The 22,793-nt window shown below is 40.8% G+C and overlaps 1 protein-coding gene across 1 annotated transcript in view; it reads left to right on the top strand.

The window, feature by feature from the left end:
* atp1a2a (ATPase Na+/K+ transporting subunit alpha 2a) overlaps positions 1-22,793 on the top strand; it is a 169,896-nt gene that overhangs the window by 111,485 nt on the left and 35,618 nt on the right. The window contains exons 14-18 of the mRNA XM_055228471.1: positions 4,228-4,403; positions 8,441-8,577; positions 10,120-10,270; positions 17,560-17,728; positions 21,583-21,737. Of these exons, the coding sequence (XP_055084446.1) occupies positions 4,228-4,403; positions 8,441-8,577; positions 10,120-10,270; positions 17,560-17,728; positions 21,583-21,737 (788 nt within the window). The remainder of the gene's footprint in view (positions 1-4,227; positions 4,404-8,440; positions 8,578-10,119; positions 10,271-17,559; positions 17,729-21,582; positions 21,738-22,793) is intronic.

Genomic DNA, 22,793 nt, shown 5'->3' with positions numbered 1-22,793 from the left:
ACTTTTACACTGTACTATATATTACTCGAGTAAGTCACTATGGTGTCTGAAAACTCTTTACATCTTTAATTAAAAAATTACTCGAGTAAATGTACTTAAGTAAATGTGATCATCTTTTATGTTGGAACAATATCTTTTCTCTTATAAAACCCGTTCATTTGTAAATAGACTTTTTAGTTCATTATTTATGATGTGTTTTGTGCTGTGAGCCTCATCAATACTCCTCATTGTTTTAATCCCCATTCAAATCCATTATAGAAGACAGACCGATCAATGAGAGCCTTTATCCAACAACTCGTCAAAATTAAGATCGTTTTCATTTTGTATCCCAGAGCACATTATTAAACAATGCTCTGTTAGCATAAATCAATGCTACAAACACACTCATTCTTTTAATAAACTCATTTTAGCCTCCAACATTCACATCAGAGAGATCAGGAGTCTAACCCACAACCTCCTCACTGAAGGGAGGAGACAGGATAACTACTGTGCCAAAATAGTTTTCCTGTTCCAAACATTCACATTCGATTTGTCTTCTCAAGTTCTCCGAGCTTGTAAATGATGAAATTTGACATAGCGCTGAAAAGTTAGCTTGCTTCTTTATAAATTGCCACAGGTAACAATTACAAGCTTCATTTTCGCTGGAGTGAGAGTCTCTTTTTCCAAACGACAAAAGTGGAGCGGAGTGTGTGAAAAGTGCACTGATGATGTCAATTATTGAGCGTGCCTTTAGCTCGCGGTTAGCTCGCGGTTAGCTAGCGGTTAGCGTTATAACAGGAGCAGACTCTATAGGGACCATGCATTTTTCACTAGGCGACTGTCATAAATTAATCAAAATGACTGATTCAATTTGAGCAGCGAGCGTCGCTATTTCAAAATGTACATCTAAAATTAAAATGGATTTGTATGCAGGGAAAGGTAAAGGATCAGAGGAGCAGGAATACTGGAGGTTTCATTTTCACATATCAGACCATCTCAAACACGCAGGATGTTTGGACACAATGGACATGATGTGAGTCTGTATGCAGCAGCTCGACAATTTTACACTGAAAATTATATCTACATAAAATAAAATGAACAAAATTTATCTTTTTATCCATCTATAATATGTGTGTATTTAGCCTGGCCTTTCTGTGTGGAGTTTGCATGTTCTTTCTATGTCTGTGTGGAGTTTGCACATTCCCACTGTGTCTGGGTGGAGTTTGCATGTTCTTTCTGCATCTGTGTGGAGTTAGTGTGTTCTCCCTGTGTGTGTGTGTGTGTGGGGGGGGGGTGTGTGTGTGGGGGTGTGTGTGGGTGTGTGTGTGTGTGGGTGTGTGTGTGTGTGTGTGTGAAGTTTGCATGTTATTCCTGTGTCTGTGTGTGGAGTTTGCATGTTGTCCCTTTGTCTGTGTGTAGAGTTCACATGTTCTTTCTGTGTCTGTGTGGGGAGTTTACGTATTCTCCCTGTGTCTGTGTGGACTTTGCATGTTCTTATTGTATCTGGTTGGAGCTTACATGTTCTTCCCGTATCTGTGTGGCATTTGGATGTTCTCACTGTGTCTGTGTGGACTTTGCATGTTCTTCCTGTGTCTGTGTGGGACGTTTGCGTGTTCTTTCTGTGTCTGTGTACTGTTTGCATGTTCCCCCTGTGTCTGTGTGGAGTTTGCATGTTCTTTGTGTCTTTGTGTGGAGTTTGCATATTCTCTATGTGTCTGTGTGGAGTTTGTATGTTCTGTCTGTGTCTGTGTGAATTTGCATGTTGTTTCTGTGTCTGTGTGGAGTTTGCATGTTCTCCCTGTGTCTGTGTGGAGTGTGTCCCATAAACTTATACATTTTATGGATGGCAGTATGAAGAATGATCTTATGGCTGATTGTTCTGCTGGTGTTAGAGTAGCAGATCCATTGTACCTCGGGTTGGCAGTGTGATTCCAGCTGTTGTGTCCTTGAGCAAGACACTTATCCCGCCCCCAGTGTCTTTGAATACCCTGAAGTTCAAGAAGTGCTGTTTAAATACGATTAATTTACCACTGATTTGATTCATTTGGGCCATTTTGGAGTTACTTCCGATGCCATTCCAGTGTTTGTATGATTTTTAGAGTTTCATCGTACGTTTCTATATTTCATTCAGTATGTGTCTTGGGGTGATCGTTTCTGTGACTTACTGTATGACCCGTACGACATTTTCAATTTGACCCAGGCACCTGAACAGAGACGATTTTTCCATCAGAGCAATTCACTCAAATATGTTGTAAATCAGACTGGAAAAAGGGAGTGTCCAGACTGACCATATGTCTGCCTCCATGTATCTCGGCCATATTCTCTGTCTCATGGGGTGATTGATTTTTTGACTTACTGTATGACCTGTATGACAATTTCACTTTGATCCAGGCACCTGAACACTCCGGAAGAGAAGATATTCAATCAGATTTTTCCATCAAAGCAGTTTACTCAAATATGTTGTAAATCAGAGTTGAAAAAGGGAGCGTCCAGACTGACCGTACGTCCGCCTCCTTCTATCTACAGAGAAAGATTGTCTCTGACCCATAGACTGTATAAAGAAGCGGATTAAAGGAGTGTGACCCATAACGTTCTGCTCCAGTCAAATTAAAATCACAGAGGCTTGCAGTTATAGGAGCATCATCATAGAAACCAAAGAGCTAATCAGGAGCATGGCTGTAGCTTAGCAACGCCGTCAATCAAACCTGTTGCTCGTGCTAGGTTAGACACCTTGTGGAAAGAAGGCGCCTGATTTGTCTGTTATTAATGTTCATATCTTGATTTACGGACATAATGGCAAAATAAAAACATCATCATCACAGATCATGTAGAGTGGGTTAATCCGAACATTTTGAGACTAAAATGACAAGTCTGACAGCAGCAGTTACAGAGATTTCACCTATTGCGGGTTATTTTTAGAACGTGACCCCTGCGATAAACCAGGGACCACTGTACAGTATATGCTCTGTATACTATGCAATTTGAAAAACATATTTTGAAACCAGGTCTAGAGGAGCATTTGTGGAGCATTTGTGTGTTTATATTAATTAGGTCTGAGGGTTGAAATGAGCCACAGAATTATAAAAGGCCTGTTTGGTTTTGTTGATGTTTGTTTGGGTTTTGTTTTGATTTAGTTCAGATTTTGGCCCTGTTCTAATCCTGGTTTAGTCCTGATTTATTCCTGGTTTAGTCCTGGTTGAGTCCTGGTTTATTCTTGGTTTAGTCCTAGCTTAGTCCTGGTGTAGTCCTGGCTTAGTCCTGGCTTATTCCTGGTTTAGTCTTGGTTTAGTCCTGGTTTAGTCCTGGTTTAGTCCTGGTTTAGTCCTGGTTTAATCCCAGTTTTGATTTGGTGTGTGAAAGTGTTAACACAGCCAATGACATTTCTTTTATCCAATTAACCTCTCTCTTTCTCCTTCTTTTTCTCTCCCTCTTTCTCTCTGCTCCCTTTCTCTCTTTTGTCTGTCTTACTGCTCTTTCTCTCCCTTTCTCCCCCTCTCTCCACCCTCTTTTTCTCTTCCCCCTACTCCCTCTCTCTCTTCTTCCTCTCTCATCTCTCGTTTCTTTCTTTCTTCTTCTCTCCCACCTCTCCTCCCTTTCTCTCTCGCTCCCTCTCTTTCTCCTCTCTTTTTCTTGTGCCCTCTGCTTGCCCCCCCACTTCTCCCTTTCTCTCTTGCTGCTCTTTCTCTCCTCTCTTTTTCTCATACTCCCCTCTCCCTCCTTCTCTCCTCTTTCTTTCTTGCTCCTCCCTCTCCCTTTCTCTCATCTCTCTTTTTCTCATACCTCCCTCCCTTTCTCTCATGCTCCTCTCTCTCTCTCTCTCTCTCTCTCTCTGTCTCTTTCTACCTCTCTCTCTTTTTCTCATACCCTCCTCTCCCTCCCCCTCTCCTCCCTTTTTCTCTTGCTCCTCCCTCTCCCTTTCTCTCCTCTCTCTTTTCTTGTACCACCCCTCCTGCCTTTCTCTCTTGCTCCTCTCTCTTTCTGTCTTACTCCTCTCTCCCCCCTCTCCTCCCTTTCTCTCATGCTCATCTCTCTCCTTTTTTTCTCATACCCCCTCTCTCCCCCTCTCCTCCTTTTCTCTCTTTCTCTTTCCTCTCTTTTTCTTAAACCCCATCTCTTGCCCCCTCTCTCCTCCCTTTCTCCCTTGCTCCTCTCTCTCCTCTCTTTTTTTCTCTCCCCTCTCTCCTCTCTTTCTCTCATGCTTCTCTCTCCTCTCTTTCTCTCATGTTCCTCTCTCTCTCCTTTTCCCAGGTTTCTGCCACCTCCTCCTCCCTTCCTCTCAGTTCCCTCGTGGCTTCTCCTTTGACACTGATGATGTAAACTTCCCCATCGAGGGGCTGTGCTTTCTGGGGCTGATCTCGATGATCGACCCCCCGCGTGCCGCCGTCCCGGACGCTGTGGGCAAGTGTCGCTCCGCTGGCATCAAGGTGAACACAGCCACTTTCAGATTACGCTGTACTTTGTCATGAAATATCCAAAAGGTGAATTCACAAATGTTGAACCTGATCATTTATATCAGCGACTAGACTTAATATTACAGCAAAATCATATTCATTTTAGCTGCCTCCAGTCTGTACAGTGTTAAATGAAATATTATTGTCCTATATTATTTTGTAAAATTGGCCTATACGTCCAGTAGAAGTATTATGTTTTGGTCCATCTGCTGCCTAAAAAGTGCACACAAAACTTTATATAGACACTTTAATACAAAAACACAGCTGCACAAAATGTAATACAGTGCTCCCTGGTTTATCACGTGGGTCACGTTCTAAAAATAACCCTCAATAGGCGAAATCCGTGAAGTATCGACTTTATTTTGTACAATTATTCTGTATGTTTTGCAGCTGTAAAACCCCTCACCACACAGGTACACACACTAGGGCTGTGGTGAGTTTGTTGTAACTTGAAATGACATAATATGATGAAAATAATGAAAATCAGCCCAAAATATCAACGCAAAAATACCGACAGAGCTTATTGGTCATCAGTTGCTCTGTATTCTAAAAAATCGACATCAACCATGAAAAAAAATCATATTGGTTGATCTCATTTCTCCAGTAGCTCTCCAGCCCCTTCCATGTAGCTCACCATGGGATTTCTGAATTCTATGTATTTTACCGAAAAACTCAAATGTGATGAATTAAATGCCTATTCCCGTTGTAAATGTGTACAATAATAAATGGCTCATGGTTTATGTTTTATAGGCGTCTAACTGTACCTCTTCTAAGGCTCCCCGCGGCTCTTGTTTCTTCTTCTTCTCTTTTTTGCAACTGTTAAAATGAGAAACTCTCTAGCATTTTTGTTTTGTAAAAGTAGCTCAGCAGAGGAAAAAGGTTGGAGACCCCTGGCGTGTAGAATGTTGTGAAGTCATCTGAAACAAAGCAATACATTCTATACTCAGAACCAGCTCCTCACACATAGGCCGGTCACCACCGCATATTTTGATGTAGGGTCCCTCACGGTTTCATACAATACATGGAACCATTTGGGAAAAATATCTTATCAAAATATTTTTTCTAACAAGCATTGAGATGGCGATTAGATTTGCGATTTATGTTTTAATTATAGGATTATTAATAGAAAATATCATTATTAATAGAAAACTCTGGCTCGTTTTCGCCATCTGGGAGTATGACATCATCATCACTTTGTATCTAAAAAACACTAACTGATACTTGCTTACTATAGTAGAATGTTCAGTCGTTATCATGGTCAATCAATTGGACAGTCATCAATTGTTTAAAAACTCAAGAAAAACAAAAACAAAACAAAAAAGATTTAAACAGCACATTTTCAGGAGCCTGTGATCAATCTGAGTGTCCACGGATTGTTTAGGGGTTTAATTTTCAACAAAAAGGTGACAGTGACTAACTGAAAAACTGGTGGCTAATGCTAATGCTAATGCTAGCTAGCTTGTGACTGTAATGTTATTTTAGAGGGACCTGTTTAGCACAAATCCACTCATCTGTTGTAGTTCCAGTCAGTTCTTTCTGGTCAGATTGTGTTAAAATAAAACTTAGATTAAAGTCTAACAAACTCTGTCAAACTCTGCACTCTGTCAGTGTCTACAGTTAGCATCACCACCCAGGAAATGTTGATGACATCAGCTGCAAAGTATCAATAGTGTCTTGCCCAAGGACCAGAGACAGTCATATACAGGACACATATTATGAAAAATGTACTTTTAAACATGTTATAATGTTCCCTCATCAAAAACGTGTCACTGAAATAAACAAATCCGATTGGCTGGCCATGTTTGAGCCTGGCTCGAGGGGGAGTGGTGACCAGACTGACATCCTTCTGCATAAAATATACAGAGTTATCAGTGTGGACTTGCCAGGCGTAGATGGATGGAGGCCTGAGGATGTATTATTTTGAATGTCAACGTTCTTTGGCCACTATTTCAAACAGTGTCAAGATGATAAGTTATTTAGTGGTTTTCCATATTTAGGACAAAGCGGTTGGCATTTAGAGTGAAGACTTGAACCCTTTGTGTCATAAATGTGAATGAGCAGCTTGAATGAGAGGAGAATAAATATGTAAGATCCTCAGTGAAGGTCAGGTGTTTCTTATGAAGATCAGACGGACTGTATTCTGTCACGAGGAAGAAAGCAGATGAGGGGGCAAAATACACTGAATATGAATATTTTAGAGTCAGATGGCAAAATTTGTCTGCCCTAGTACAGATATATTGTATAAACAGATACTGAGATCAGCTATTGTCTGCTTCTAATTATAAAGCGTTTTATTGTCCAATAGCATGCTAGTTGTTAGCATTACAGTGATGGTAAAACTTCGCTCTGGTCTCTGAAACTTGCAAAAAGCACTTATAAACTCATCATGGTGAATAATTAGGATGCTCTGAATGAGTAAGGTGAGTGAGGAATAACTTTGGACCACTACAAAGGGTTTGAAAATGAATTAGTTCAATTTTTCAACAATAAAAAGTAATTTTTTTCCACAACTTTCAGAGGCCTGAGCGGAGTTTTGCCATCACGGTAAAGATAACAGCGACTAGCATGCTAACTGCGCATTTCCTGATACGTGGACAATAAGCACGCAGACAGTACACAGCAGACTTATTTTGACCTCAAGAGCTGCTTTTACAATGTACACCGACTGGCAAAAAAAAAAGTCTCCACCAAAAAAAAAAAGGTCACACACTCTAATATTTGGTTGTGGCATTGTTTTGATTTTGTTTCTGCAATGTCACAAGATTTATTTCGATCCAGTGTTGCGTTAATTTTTCACCGAGATCTTGCATTGATGATGGTAGAGTCTGACCAACATATTTGCTTAGTTAAATCTAGAGGTGGCGACTTTATTTTTTTATTTTTTTTTTGGGGGGGGGGGGGGGGGGGGACAAGATACATTTCACTCAAATAAAACAGAAAATATCAGGTACAGGCCCTTTATAGTGTTACACAACTCCCCTAATATCTCAGTGGGCAATGTAGAGAAGATGTCTGGGAAGATGGAAGCACACAGTTATTCTTGTGACCTGTCTTTAAACAACAGATTAGTTATTTGTCATTTTTCCTTGTTGTTTTTCATCCTGAGGCATCTTTTACAAGCCTTCCCTTTGTTTTAAATATGTTTTCTGCAGCTGTCAGAACGCCACACAAACACTCTAGTAATAGCACTGCCATTTTCCACAAACTGAATAATGAAGCGCTTCTTTTGTGAGCGCTGATGAAACGGAGACGGGTGTGCTTTCTGGTAAAATCGTACTCACTTCTTTAGTCTTTATTCAGTGTCGGAACAAAAGGTTAGACGCAGAGAGACAAAACGGAGAGGGAGACTCGAATGAAATCCTGACATTGGAGACGTGACAGTGGGATGCTGGGTACAGTGTAGGCGGACGGAGATTTGGTCGTGCCACTCGAGCTGTCTGTAAAAGCTTGTGTTGTTTTGAGTATGTCAGAACAAGGTCAGAGGGCAGCAAAGGTCAGAGAAAGTAAAGTGGACAGAGCGAGTAGTGAGAAATCAATTTAAATGTGGCACAGCAAAACCACAAATATTAAATAAGTCTAAAGAGACACTGAGAGTTAAGCAAAGCAGAGCCTATACTGAATACCAATAGTTAAAGCTGCACTGTGTACACTTTTGTGATGAGCGTTCTGCCATCTGCTTGTCTCCATGATATTTGGTATATATGTAGCACATTAAACTTATCCATCTTGCATTTTATTTTCATGGAAATCTGTGAAGTGTCTTGCCTAACGACACAATGACACTGCTGCCCCCACTGTCACACCTGGTATTCTCAGCAGTCTCCCATCCAGCTACTATCCAGTCCCAGTCCTGCTTAGCTTCCGAGATCACATTAAAACAGGCTTTCTCTGGTTCAGCGTTCTACTGTAGGTGAGCTTGCCTCTCCACAGATCTAATCAAGGAAACAAAAAGTGTTGAGTGTTGTTTTAAAGGTATTTTATTGGGTGTTTAATGTTGTGTTTATACTCAGGTGATCATGGTGACTGGAGACCACCCGATCACAGCCAAAGCCATCGCTAAAGGAGTGGGCATCATCTCCGAGGGCAACGAGACGGTGGAGGACATCGCCGAGAGACTCAACATCTCCCTGAGCGAAGTCAACCCCAGGTCTGTGCTAATTCTACCTACAGGGATACAGTACAGGTCTGTGCTAATGCTAACCACAGAGATACAGTACAGGTCTGTGCTAATGCTAACCACAGAGATACAGTGCAGGTCCGTGCTAATGCTAACCACAGGGATACAGTACAGGTCTGTGCTGATGCTAAACACAGGGATACAGTACAGGTCTGTGCTAATGCTAACCACAGAGATACAGTGCAGGTCTGTGCTAATGCTAACCACAGGGATACAGTACAGGTCTGTGCTGATGCTAAACACAGGGATACAGTTATAACAGGTATCCACACTTCAAACTCCGCCCCTGCAGTGATGTACTTGTAATCAGAAACACCTGGCTGCAATCAAACAGTCCTGTGTGATGTCACATAGTGCTTGAAATGCCTGTGACCACAGGAGGCAGCACACAGTCATTTTGTGAGATATTTACACAGAAAGACAGTACAAGGAGGTTTTTTTTTTGTTTGTTTTAATTTAAGACAGGCTTTTTTCAAACTGAGCATGAAGGTTGGCAGCACAGCACCAACACGCCATCAACACGCCATCAACACAGGATGAACACACCTGCATTTTCAGAAAATAAAAGAGCAACACAATCCAGATGCTTTTACTTCCTCTGAAAACTTTTTATGTTGACTAAGTTCTTCCAGCTGCCACCTCCAACGTCGCACCATCGATTATTAATGCCAAACTTTCATGCAGTATCTCTGTTTCTTTGATGGACAAATCCATTGCATATATCTTTAAAGCTGCATCTTTTGCATTTCGTTGTGTGTTTTCCATGATGAGGGTGTGTGCATGATGCGCAAAGTGACAGTTCAAAATCAAAACTAGCAGCGCATAATTTTTACCCACGTCTGGCTCACTTTTGCATTCACTGGTAGAGAGTGCCTACCGGTGGCTGATAGCCAGTAAAAATCTATCAATTAGCGGCACCGTTGTATAAGCTGCAGGGTTCAAAGCGTGGGAAAAAAGTAACAGGTTATAGTCGAAAATGTACGGTAGTTTGCAGTAACATTGCTAAAAAAGAACTAGGAACAGTAGACAGTGCTATTCAAACACTGTATTCAGAGTTAAGTAGTTTGTTTTGAAATGTTACAGTGTATGTATGTATTTAATCTATAATGTAATTCACAACAGTATTTTTTATATTTAACTTAGGTCATGTAATAGAATAGATTATTCCAATAAACAACATTCAACTTGTAGCATGTTTTCCCACTTAAAATGATTACACAGTTTATTTCAGTTCACTGGGGGTCCTGAGTTTATTGGATGTTTTTGGAGGAACGGAACACTTTGGTAATCTCTGGAATATTTACATGTATACTGAAACCAGGCGATATAGGATGTGTTTTTGTCACATAGTGCACATGTCTATAGGAGCAAAAGGGCAGAAGAGCGGAGGAGAAGGCGAGAAAATGTCAGTGCTCCTTCTGCATAATTGGCCTGGTTCCTGGTGTCTCTGCCTGCTCTCCCTCCCCTCCGCTGACTTCTGCTTTTATTCTTTACTTATTTCTGTTTCCTCAGGGATGCCAAGGCGTGTGTGGTGCACGGGGCCGACCTGAAGGACATGAGCTCGGAGTACCTGGACGACCTGCTGAAGAACCACACTGAGATCGTGTTTGCTCGGACGTCACCCCAACAGAAACTCATCATCGTGGAGGGCTGCCAGAGACAGGTGAGGGAGGAGGGGGGGAGAGGGGGAGGAGGGCCAGAGACAGGTGAGGGAGGAGGGGGAGAGAGGGGGAGGAGGGCCAGAGACAGGTGAGGGAGGAGGGGGGAGAGAGGGAGGAGGGCCAGAAAGAGGTGTGGGAGAAGGGGGAGAGAGGGGGAGGGGTGCCAGAAAGAGGTGAGGGAGGAGGAGGAGAGAGGGGGAGAAGGAGAAGAGAGAGGGAATGAGAAAGTGGGACAGAGGGGATGAGAGGCAGAGGGGAGGGGTGCTGGAGTCAAGTGAAGGAGTTGCAGCGAGACGGGGGAGGAGAGAGGAGGGTGAGATTGTAGTAGGGGACCAGGTCAGGGAGTACCAGAAGGAGAGGTAGTGTGGAGTTTTTGGTACAAAGTTATGTCTGAAATGCAGGGCTGGTGAAAGAACCCAGAAGAACCCAAAATATGTGAGCAGATAATGATGTGAAAATACAAGATTTTGTATATGCCTCAGGTCAAATGGCTGCACTAACAAGCACAAGGAGAGTTGTATTTATGGACCACATCTATAAATGTGGCAAGACAATAACAAGAAGACAATGGGAGGAGAGACAGGGAACAGTTTAAAATTTCAACAGTTCAGACCCCACACTGACAACAGTCTTTCCCTCCTCCACTGGGTGAAGAAGGGAAAGACTGAAAATAAAAAAAACATAAAAATGTTGTTGTCAGTGAACAAATCTCACAAAATTCACAAACTAGAAATGTGATTCTTACTAGAATCAAGAACACACCCTTTGTTTTACAATGTTTTACAATGTTAGGAAACAAACTATTTTCTTCTGAAAAATCATTTCACTCCATTGTTAAATAGTTTTGTCTGAAAATGTTCACAGAAACTCAATAAGAAAACTTGTATCGAAACTAAATTCTCATTTTAATCAATACAAAATCCATAAAATACCTTTCCTGAACAGTTTAAAATGATCTTATTCATAATTGGCTCTGTGCACAGCTTAGGTGACCAGATTTACAAAATAAAAAACTGGACACATCCAGGTTGAGGTGTTTAGTAATAATACAAATATGAAAAGAGGGTAAATAAGAATATTATTAGCACTCAGTCCATTCATGACTTTTTCACTTTTCTTGTTGTGAGTCAGTACAGTTTAGTACATATTTTGTATTCTTGTCATTTTCAAGCAATTTTTTCTGTATTTTGGCTAAACAAATGACAATCTTTACTGTTGGCGAAGATCAGATCAGTCAAAAATTACTCAGCTGCATGCTAGCTAGCACGCTGTGTCTCAACGCTAATGCTAACTTTTATTAAAATCATTAAATATAAAATAAACAACCTATTCAAATTCTAATTAATAAAAATAAATGTAGAATACTTCAGTTTGTGGTGTTTTTATATTTTTTTATGGCTCAACGTTAGCATTAGCATTAACATTGAGACACAAACAAGTCTCCTTCTAAACACAGAAGTATCTCTGGTGAAGGATTCATTTTATTTGTGTCATGTTTAACATGTTGTTAGTGACATCCACCTGCAACTCCCTGTCACTGCCTCATCTTTAAGTGTTTCTTCATTTTAGCATGACTCAGCAAAAACCTTATAGAGATACAACTGGACAGGAAGTAGTGACGCTAACAGTGAGGTTCAACAATATAAAATAGATTATTACGTTATCAATCAAGTTTTTAATTTTGTTATTTTGACAGTTTATTACGGTGTATTATTTTTAAGTCTCATTCTGTAGTACTGTATTGAAGTACTTTTTAAACACATAGTGGAAGTGTAGTGTTTTGAGCAGGTCCATTGACTAAACATACAAATTTATACAACTGTTTTCATGTTTTCATTGTAAAGATTTTTATTTTTTACTTTCTGGACTACTGCACACCTATACATTTACATGGAAATAAACATGTGCATTATATTTGTTGTCATGGCGATAACAGAGCTGGAAGTTTAAAATGGCCGCCTCCTCTGTACAGCTTTGTCAGTTTATCTCTCAGTCCCACATTTGTCCTGAACAAAAGTGCACACACCAGGACTCTCACAGGACTATTCATGTAGACTGTACCAGAGAGGAGAAGAGAGGAGGAGAGGGGAGAGGAGAGGAGAGAAGAGACAGAAGGAGGGTGAGGAGGAGAGGAGAAGGAGTGGAGGGGAAACGGAAAGGGAACAGTGTGGAGGAAGAGAGGGGAGACGAGGGGAGGAGAGGAGAGGGGAGGAGGAGAGGAGAGGAGGAGTGAAGAGAAAAGGGGAGAAGGAAAGGAGGAGAGAAGAGGGGAGAAGGAAAGGAGGAGAGAAGAGGGAAGGAGGAGAGGAGGGAGGAGAGGAGGGAGGAGAGGAGGGAGGAGAGGAGGGGAGGAGAGGAGAGGGGAGGAGGAGAGGGGAGGAGGAGAGGGGGGAGGACAGGAAAGGAGAGGAGGAGGGAGAAGAGAAGAGGGGAGGATTAGAGAGAGGAGAGGGGAGGAGAGAGACAAGGGACAGAAGGAGGGTGAGGAGGAGAGGAGAGGAGAGGGAAGGAGGGAAGAGGGGAGGAGAGAAGGGGAGAGCACAGGGGAAGAGGAGAGAGAGAGAGAGAGAAGGGACAGAGGGATTGAAAGGAGGGGAGGAGAGAAGAGACAGTAGGAGAGAAGAGGGAGATGAGGTAGAGGAGAGAGGAGAGGAAGGATGAGGAGGAGCGGAAAAGAGAGGGGGGAATGGAGGAGGGAAGGGAAAGAGAGAGTCAGAGGAAAGGAAGAGAAGAGGGGAAGAGTGCCAGAAGGGAGTGATGAGAAAGGAGGGGAGAGAGCAGGGAAGGAGGGCAGAGAAGAGGAAGAGGAGAGAGGAGGGAAGGATAGGGGAGAAGAGAAGAAGAGATGGGAGGTGAAGAGAGGAGAGAAGGGAATGGGAGAGGGAAGTAGAGGATTAGAAAAGATGGGAAGGGAGAGGGGAGAGAAGGGGAGAGGAAAAGAGAAGGGAGAAGATACGAGAAGAGGAGTTTAAAGGAGACAGATTTAGGCAGACAGAACAAGATTGAGTTTGAGAAAAGCAAAGTGCAAGGTTAGCATGTTTTAGCTTGCAATTCTATAATAGTAATAAATAACGATTGTTGGGTAAATGAACTGTTTTGTGCAGCTCCTGTGATTTTGGACTATATAAAAAGAAATGGATTTGAATGAAAAAACACATTTATCTGCTGCACAATACAACACAAATATTGTCATTTATTGCTTATTTCTAGGGCTGTAGTCGACTGAAGAAATTCTTAGTGGACCAAAGACATGTGCTGCCAATCGATTGGTCGGCTAAAAAAGGGGTGTGGCAAAAGCGCTTTAAACTATTACGCATTTCTGTTGCCGTGTCCCAATTCGAAGGCTGCACTGCAGGGCATGTACGTCACTTCTGGTGCGAAAAGGCAACAAATGCAGCCAACAAAAGTGCCTTGCGTTTCCATGGAGATCAGCCGTGAACAAAACGTGCAGACTTCGCGGACTTCTATATCCCATCATGCACCGCGCGTCACTTCTTCTACGGGAGAAAATGGAGTCACGAGCAATGTAATGTAAGCACACAGACAGTGGTTGATGTACGCTCCGTGGTGTAGGCCTTCGAAGGGTGCAGCCATTGAAATGGGACAAGGCAAATGTATCTGACACAAACTGCGCTTACAGGACTACACCTGCAGGGGGAGTTCATGCAAAAACTACGATTTATGTAGACAAAAGTACTAGGAAAGAATACAGGAAAAAAAAGTCACCACCTGGATTTAACTAAGCAAATATGTTGGTGTTGCTGCAGTTGGTCAGGTCTAGGTTCAGCTGACACCTGAATATACTGAATGACCAGGTTATTCCATCAGTGGATTTTTTCTTCCCTAATGGCACAGGCATATTTCAAGATGACAATGCCAGGATTCATCAGGCTCAAATTGTGAAAGAGTGGTTCAGGAGCATGAGACCAAAGACCAAATCCTCTGCTCACTCAGTCACTCAGACACTTCTCCTTTCAACTCTCGTCACATATAAATCCTTATCATCTAAATAAAAGTTCCGACAAATGTCAAATCAAATATATCTCTGTATTTGTATAATTACATATATAATGTCTCAAAAGTTCTGCTCAGAGTACAGTCGCACAAATTTAAGCACAACTTCAGAACCTAACTACAGAGTACAAGGCCTGACATATTGCTCTGCTTTTATTCTCATGTTTATAATGTTGCGATTTGCAGAGTTGAATAGACACTTATATAATGTGATTCTTTCTAATCTGTTGCAGCACAGTTGGGAATGGCCTTGTTTATGGACTGTGTGTGAACTGAGACGCACAAAGACACACAGCTGATGACATTTAGTGGCGCAAATGCTCACTTTTGTTTATCACAGCATTTTCTGAGCATTTGGACAGCTATGGTGGCCCTGTAGGGACATTGTTTTGCCTAATGAACAACAGCAGCAGTATTATGTCATTCAAATTTGACCTAAACGTGTCACCAAATACGAGGTAAACATGTTTAGATCAAATATAGATTTTACTGAGAAGAATTGTGACGCTGGTTTATTCTCAGTTACAGAAACACTGGACATGATGGACAACCCGTTTATGTTATAATTTGGTGTTTTAGTTTGTAAGACTGTAGTAGGAATCGTAATATTATTATTATTATTATTATTATTATTATTATTATTATTATTATTATTATTATTATTATTAGTAGTAGTAGTAGTAGTAGTAGTAGTAGTAGTAGTAGTAGTAGTAGTAGTAGTAGTAGTAGTAATAGTAGTAGTAGTAATTGTGGTTGTCATGCAGGTGTAAAAACTAGTAGTTATAATAGTAGTAATGGTAATAAAAAGATTGGTAGTAGAAGTTGTTGTAGTGCAGTAGTAAAAAGTAGTAATGATAGCAGTAGTAGTAGTAGTAGTAGTAGTAGTAGTAGTAGTAGTAGTAGTAGTAGTAGTAGTAGTAGTAGTAGTAGCAGCAGGAGGAGTAGTAGTAGTAGTAGCAGGAGGAGTAATAGGAATGGTAATGAGAATATGTAGTAGTAGTAGTAGTAGCAGAAGCAGGAGGAGTAACAGGATTGGTAATGGTTATATTAGTAGTAGTAGTAAATAGTAGTAGTAGCAGCAGGAGGAGGAGTAATAGGTGGTAGTAGTAGTAGTAGTAATACAAGTAGTAGTAATAGGGATGGTGGTAGTAGTAGTAGTAGTAGTAGTACAAGTAGTAGTGATAGGAGTGGTGGTAGTAGTAGTACAAGTAGTAGTAGTAATAGGAATGGTGGTAGTAGTAGTAGTTGTAGTAGTAGTTGTAGTAGTAGTAGTAGTAATAGGAATGGTGGTAGTAGTAGTTGTTGTAGTAGTAGTAGTAGAGTAGTAGTTGTAGTAGTAGTAGTAGTAGTAATAGGAATGGTGGTAGTAGTAGTAGTAGTAGTAGTAGTAATACGAATGGTGGTAGCAGTAGTTGTAGTAGTAGTAGTAGTAGTAGTAGTAATAGGAATGGTGGTAGTAGTAGTTTTAGTAGTAGTAGTAGCAGCAGCAGCAGCAGCAGCTCTTACTGATAACAATTATAATGCAGATTTTTTTGGTTAATTCTAGAAACATTGGACATGATGGATACATGGTTTTTGTTATAATTTGGTGTTTCAGTTCAAGACAATTATCCAATCAGAAAGCAGAAAGAGCGTCTCATTTGTGTCATCAGTTTCAACGCTGAAATCCAGCTGGTTTAAACCTAAAATGCTTCTCTTCGATCTGAATGGTCACTGTCTAAACCCCAGCACAGTTGTAATTGTAATATATTTTTAAAAACATAAAAGTGCAGGCTGCACACAGTTCCTTTACCCTCAACATTGAAAATGAATCCCTACTCCTCTGGCAGTTCAAAATGACGCCATCTCAAACCACCAGATCGACTCTATATTTTAAATCCATCACCTTTTGTACTTTGAAGTCTAATTTTAGTAGAAGGTTAAGTCCATGAATAAGCCATAGTTAGTGCTAATCTTAACGCTTCACTCTTTGTATAGTCCCTCTGCACAGGTTTTTGTTCAGCCCCCTCTCTGCTGCTGCTTATAGATAGACATATACAGCCCATACTGAATTCATATATAAATGATTCCAGGCCGTATATTAACTGCACTCGTATCTGCTCTACTTCTGTAGATGTGTCTTAAATTGCGATGTACATGTGCGTATATTGAGGTCATGCTACGGTTCTCGCTGGTGTCACATGACGGAATATGTCTCTCTTCATTTTCCCAGAGCGACTTTGAACAGGTCTTATGAAGAGAGGAGGGGAATAAAATTAACTCATGCCCATAAATACATGGGACATTTGCAGTAGTCAAAGTCTAATATTACTAGTGTAAGAGTAGTAATACTAACATAACATTAGCCATTTTATCAGCAATGGTAGTTTAGTTTAAGATCTAAGACCTCCCCTGTATTTATGTATGTATTCTGTAGTATTAGAAGCATGCATGTACTGTGTAGTATTAGAAGAATGCATGTGTTCTGTAGTATTAGAGGTATTTATGCATGTATTCTGTAGTATTTGAAGTATTTATGCATGTATTCTATAGTATTAGAAGTATGTATGTCTGTATGTATTCTGTAGTAGTCATGGTGGTAAGTTCAGTGTTTTTGTTTGTATTTGCTTCTTTTGTAAAAGTAATGCATCTTTTCTTGTTCTGTTATGGTCTCTGAATTACTTTGTGTACAAATTGCGCTTTACACTGAAAATAACCCTGCCTGTCTTAGTAGTAACTATAGTTGTAGTGCAGTAATAAAAACTAGTATTAATAATAGTTATAATAAGTAGTAGTAGCAATAGCAGCTTGTAGTGGTATTAGTAGTAGTGGAAATGGGAATATTAGTAGTTGTAGTTGTTGTTGTAGTGCAGTAGTAGTACTAGTAGCAGTAGCTGTGGTAGTAGTAGTAGTAGTTCTTGTAATGGGAATGAGAATATCAGTAGTAGTTGTACAGCAGTGGTAAAAACTAGTAGTAATAATAGTAATAGTAGTAGTAGTAGTGGTAGTAGTAGCAGTTGCAGGAGTAGGAATAGTAATAGGAATGGAAATGTTATTAGGAGTAGTTATTGTAGTGCTGTAGTAATAATTATAGTTGTATAGTCTTGGTAGTAGTAGTACTCCATTGGTTTCCCATCCTTCATTTGTTTAGGATTGGGACAATCATCATAGTGACTTGAATATTCATTGTTATTAAACCAGATGCCCTTCTTTCCTTCCTTTTTGGATCAAAATCCTACACACACCCTATATGTGCAATGCAAAATAACAGGCTTATGGCTGCTCTCCCCATGTGCAGGGAGCCATTGTGGCGGTGACTGGAGACGGCGTTAATGACTCTCCGGCTCTGAAGAAGGCGGACATCGGCGTCGCCATGGGGATCACCGGCTCAGATGTGTCCAAACAGGCCGCGGACATGATCCTGCTTGATGACAACTTTGCCTCCATCGTCACCGGGGTTGAGGAGGGTGAGTAAGGAGGGAAAATGGGCTGCATTGCCATAGCAATTGGCAACTTAAAATGAATGATTATATCATTAGAATGGTGAAAAGTGTTCGTAAGTGGCGCCTATAAACAGGAAGCTGAAACCCATGAATAGTTGGTAAGAGTCTCTTGAGGTCAAAATAAGTCTGCTGTGTACTGTGTGCATTTGATTAGAAAGCATTTTATTGTCTGATAATCAGGAAGTGCACTTTAGTATACTAGTGGTTCCACTCTGGCCTCCAAAAGTTGTGAAAAGTGCTTATAAACTTATGGAGGTGAATAATTAGGATGGTCACAATGTGTAAGCTAAGTGAGGAATAACCACAGACTGTAGATAGATAGATAGATAGATAGATAGATAGATAGATAGATAGATAGATAGATAGATAGATACATACATACATACATACATACATACATACATACATACATACATACATACATACATACATACATACATACATACATACATACATACATACATACATACATACATACATACATACATACATACATACATACATACATACATACATACATACATACATACATACATACATACATACATACATACATACATACATACATACATACATACATACATACATACATACATACATACATACATACATACATACATACATACATACATACATACATACATACATACATACATACATACATACATACATACATACATACATACATACATACATACATACATACATACATACATACATACATACATACATACATACATACATACATACATACATACATACATACATACATACATACATACATACATACATACATACATACATACATACATACATACATACATACATACATACATACATACATACATACATACATACATACATACATACATACATACATACATACATACATACATACATACATACATACATACATACATACATACATACATACATACATACATACATACATACATACATACATACATACATACATACATACTTTATTAATCCCCAGCCAGGGAAATTCACCTGTCCAGCAGCAAAACAGAGACACAACACAAATTGCACACAGGAATAAAATCACAAGGATACAAAGATAAGATAATAAAGTGCACCCAATCAACAAGAGCTGTTATACAGTCTTATAGCAGCAGGAATGGCTGATCTACTGAACCTCTCAGTTCTACAGTGCAGCAAGAGAAGCCTGGTACTGTGGCTGCTTCTCTGAGCTGACACAGTCTTGTGCAGCGGGTGTCTGCTGTTGTTGAGGATGGTCTGCATCAGACTCCTCATCCTCTTCTCCACCAGCTCCCCAACAGAGTCCACCCTCCCACCCATCACTGACACACACTTCCTGATTAGCTTATCAAGCCTGTTACGGTCCCACACAGTAATGCTGTTTCCCCAGCACACCACTCCAAAAAACACAGCACTGGCTACAACAGAATGGTAAAAAGTATGCAGAGACTCATTACAGACATCAAAGGATTTAAGTTTCCTAAGAAAGAAGAGTCTGCTTTGTCCTGTTTTGTAAGCTGCAGTTGTGTGCGCTGACCTGTTCAGTTTGTTGTCAAGATGAACTCCGAGATATTTATAAGACTGGACAACCTCAATGCTCTCACCAGCAATTACAACTGGATGATGGGGAGGGAGTTTCGGTCTACGGAAGTCTACAATCATCTCCTTTGTCTTAGATGTATTTAGAACAAGACCGTTTCTCTCACTCCAGACTGTGAAGGCAGCAATAAGGTCTCTATACTCCATTTCATTCTCTCCTTTTACACATGCCACCACTGCTGTATCATCTGAATATTTCTGGATGTGACAGGATTCAGACTTATATGTGAAGTCAGCAGTGTATAGAGTAAAGAGAAACGGCGACAGTACTGTCCCCTGCGGGGCCCCAATGTTTGTCACCACTGTCTCAGATATTGCCACCCACCCTGACGTACTGTGGACGTTCTGTGAGGTAGTTGTGAATCCAAGTGATTAACATGGGATCCACTCCAATCACCTCCAGCTTTCCTCTCAGAATTTGAGGTTTGATTGTATTGAAGGCACTGGTGAAGATATAAATGGACTTGGCTCCATTGGCTCCAATTCACTTTATATTGAAAAATTGTCCCCTCTCTCTGTAACTGCTCCTGTCAGACTCATCATTTCGGTCTTAAAATGTTTATATTAAGCCTCTCTACATGATACTGGGGTTTTTATTTTGCTATTTGTCTCTAAATCAAGATATGAACATTAATAAAAGACAAATCAGATGCCTTCTTTTCCCGAGGTTGGTCTGGCTAGCGTTAGCAACCGGTTTGATTGACAGCGTCGCTAAGCATGACTGGTTTAGTAGGGAGTGGGCAGGAACGGGTATTACCTTCAACTGCCTCCAGATTGGCTCTTTGGTTGCTTTGATACTTTTGTTCAGAATTCCAGATGTGGAACTCAGCCCCAAGCTGCTCTAGCCTCGATGAGCTTCATTTGACTGGAGCTTAACGCTGTGGGTGACGTCACACTCACTCAGTCCACTTCTTTATACAGACTATGGGAATAATAAACTAGTCCAGCACCTTTAAGTACAATGGTCGCCTGCCCACATTAGTTTGGAAACATATCTTCCCTCTCTCCCTCTCACTCATCTGCAGTCATCTTGAAAAGGTTGAGTAAGCCCCAGTGTGCAAACTTGAGTACCACGGGCCCCTTTTGAGAATATAAACACTTGTGTTGCATTGAACCACTTTACACAAACATGTAACGTTCATTTAAACAAGGACTTTGACACACACTCTCTCTTTATGAGGCCCACCTGAGACCCCTCCTCACTGTTAGCATTAGCGCCAGTGTTAGCATCTTGTCTAGATGCATATTTGCTGCCTCAGATCTCCGCCGCTCCAAACAACACAAGTCAAGTATGAGAAATCCGTGTGAGGAGGTCCGGTGAGAGTTAGCATCGCAAACATGAAAGAAGTCGCTAACGTTTTGAAATGCTAAAATCAGCCGACAACACGAAGGCGAGGAGAGACGAACCGGGGCTGTATTATTTAACAGTAAAAGTACAAGAAACAGATCGCTTTAGCTGTACGCATTTAGACAAATCAGACATATGCAAAACGCGCTCCCATTCTGAAAACTGTAACGAAATGACTCTGCGCTTGTCCTATTTTCAATCATTTTCTGACAGTAATGTATTCCTCCACTTCTTCTGCAAGTTCAAAGACAGCAGAGTCGCTTTGTCATATTGAAACTCTTGGTTAAATATATGGTGATGTGGGTGATTTTGTTCTAACCCCCGAAACCCGACTAAATCAAGAAACTAGGTCTATCCATGGATTTTAGAATTATGTAAAACTAGTACTATTATACTGCCATAGTGATTAACAATTTAAAACAAAATATTACATCTTTTGAATGGGAAAAATCCTCAAAATATTGCTTATAACAGGAACCCAAACAGCCAAACCCTTGAATATAAAAGCATTAACTGAAATTATAGTTCACATCTCTATCCATTATTTATTAAAGGGCCTATACCTGATTTATTCCCGTGTATTCGAGCAAAACAAGCCCCAGTACAGACATATTGTATAAGCCGCTCGTGAGGTCAAAATAAGTCCACTGCCAGGCGTCTGCATCTGATTATCACGTGTTTTCTTCAGAGAATCAGGAATTGGGCGTTAGCATGCTAGTTGTCGATGGTCTGAGAGTTGTGAAAAGCGCTTATTAACTCGTCACTGTGATTAATTAGAATGTTCAGAATGCAGAAAGTGAGGAATAACTTTGGACCTCTGCAAAGGTGGTACTTTGGCGTCCTTTACCTTGTCTGTGTTTTTGCTTCTCAGGGCGTCTCATCTTTGATAATCTGAAGAAGTCCATCGCCTACACTCTGACCAGCAACATCCCAGAGATCTCTCCTTTCCTCCTCTTCATCATCGCTAGTGTCCCGCTGCCTCTGGGAACAGTCACCATCCTCTGCATCGACTTGGGGACAGACATGGTGAGAGCGAATACACAATAGTTGTTATTAGTTTGCCTGTATTACTCCACAGTATGGCATTCAAATATCTATGTATATCATTTATTTCATTACATGTTCTTGTATTCCTTAGAAACGCATGCATTCTTACTATGAGCAGTACTGCCTCTCCACAGATATGACTTGTAACTTGGCCTAATGGCATCCCTTGTTTGCCGCCATTAAGATACTTGATAAGATTAATGCCATACTGTTGAGCATTTTAGGCAAAGCAATAACATCTCCAAGCAGATGGCGTACCGTCCTCTAGAAAAGTTACGTAATGCCCTTTAATGCATGCACATATATCTTTCTCCAGCGCGCTGACAGAGGAGGGAAGATAATGAGAGACATGTTGTTGAGTTTGTTGTGGTGAGTGTGGGACAGCTCCACATAACAAGCCCAAAGCAGAGGCTGTGCTGCTGTGTAAACAAACATATGGCAAATGCATTATACAGAGAGGGGGAATGTACTTTATATGGGCTCGTTATAGAGACAAACACAACCACTCCTCTGGCACTATCAAACACGGCTTTAGCGGTGCGGCTGTGGAGGAGAACAGGCTCTGTGCACAGTGGTAATTCTCCTCTGAGTGACCAGTGTTAACGTGAACAGTTCCGGTTCAAGACTGTATATATAAATGGACATAGCTAATGCACTAGCCACCGCATTCCAAATAGGAAGTGGGCCATGAGCATGGGTAAATCAAGATATGAACTTTAATAAAAGACTTTGATTGACGGTGTTGCTAAGCGCCCGCTCCCTGCTAAACCAGTGGTGTCTGCGGGGAAGGGGCGTTACCATCATCAGCCTCACTCCAGATTGACGGCTATGATACTTGTGGTCGGAATTCCAATTATGGAACTCAGCTCCAAATTCACAGCTATAACTGCTCTAGCCTCGATGAGCTTCATTTGACTGGGTGAAGTGACAGTCACTTAGTCCACTTCTTTATATAGTGGTACATAGCAAAACCAAGAAAACAATGGCTCTGTTTTAAACCCGCTGCCTTCAGATCCAGTGTACAAGACGGAAACT

The sequence above is a fragment of the Periophthalmus magnuspinnatus genome, chromosome 17 (genome assembly GCF_009829125.3).
Source record: "Periophthalmus magnuspinnatus isolate fPerMag1 chromosome 17, fPerMag1.2.pri, whole genome shotgun sequence".
In the NCBI taxonomy this organism is placed as follows: Eukaryota; Metazoa; Chordata; class Actinopteri; order Gobiiformes; family Gobiidae; genus Periophthalmus; species Periophthalmus magnuspinnatus.
The sequence above is the reverse complement of the archived record's forward strand: the minus strand, read 5'-3'. Positions and strand labels throughout refer to the sequence as shown.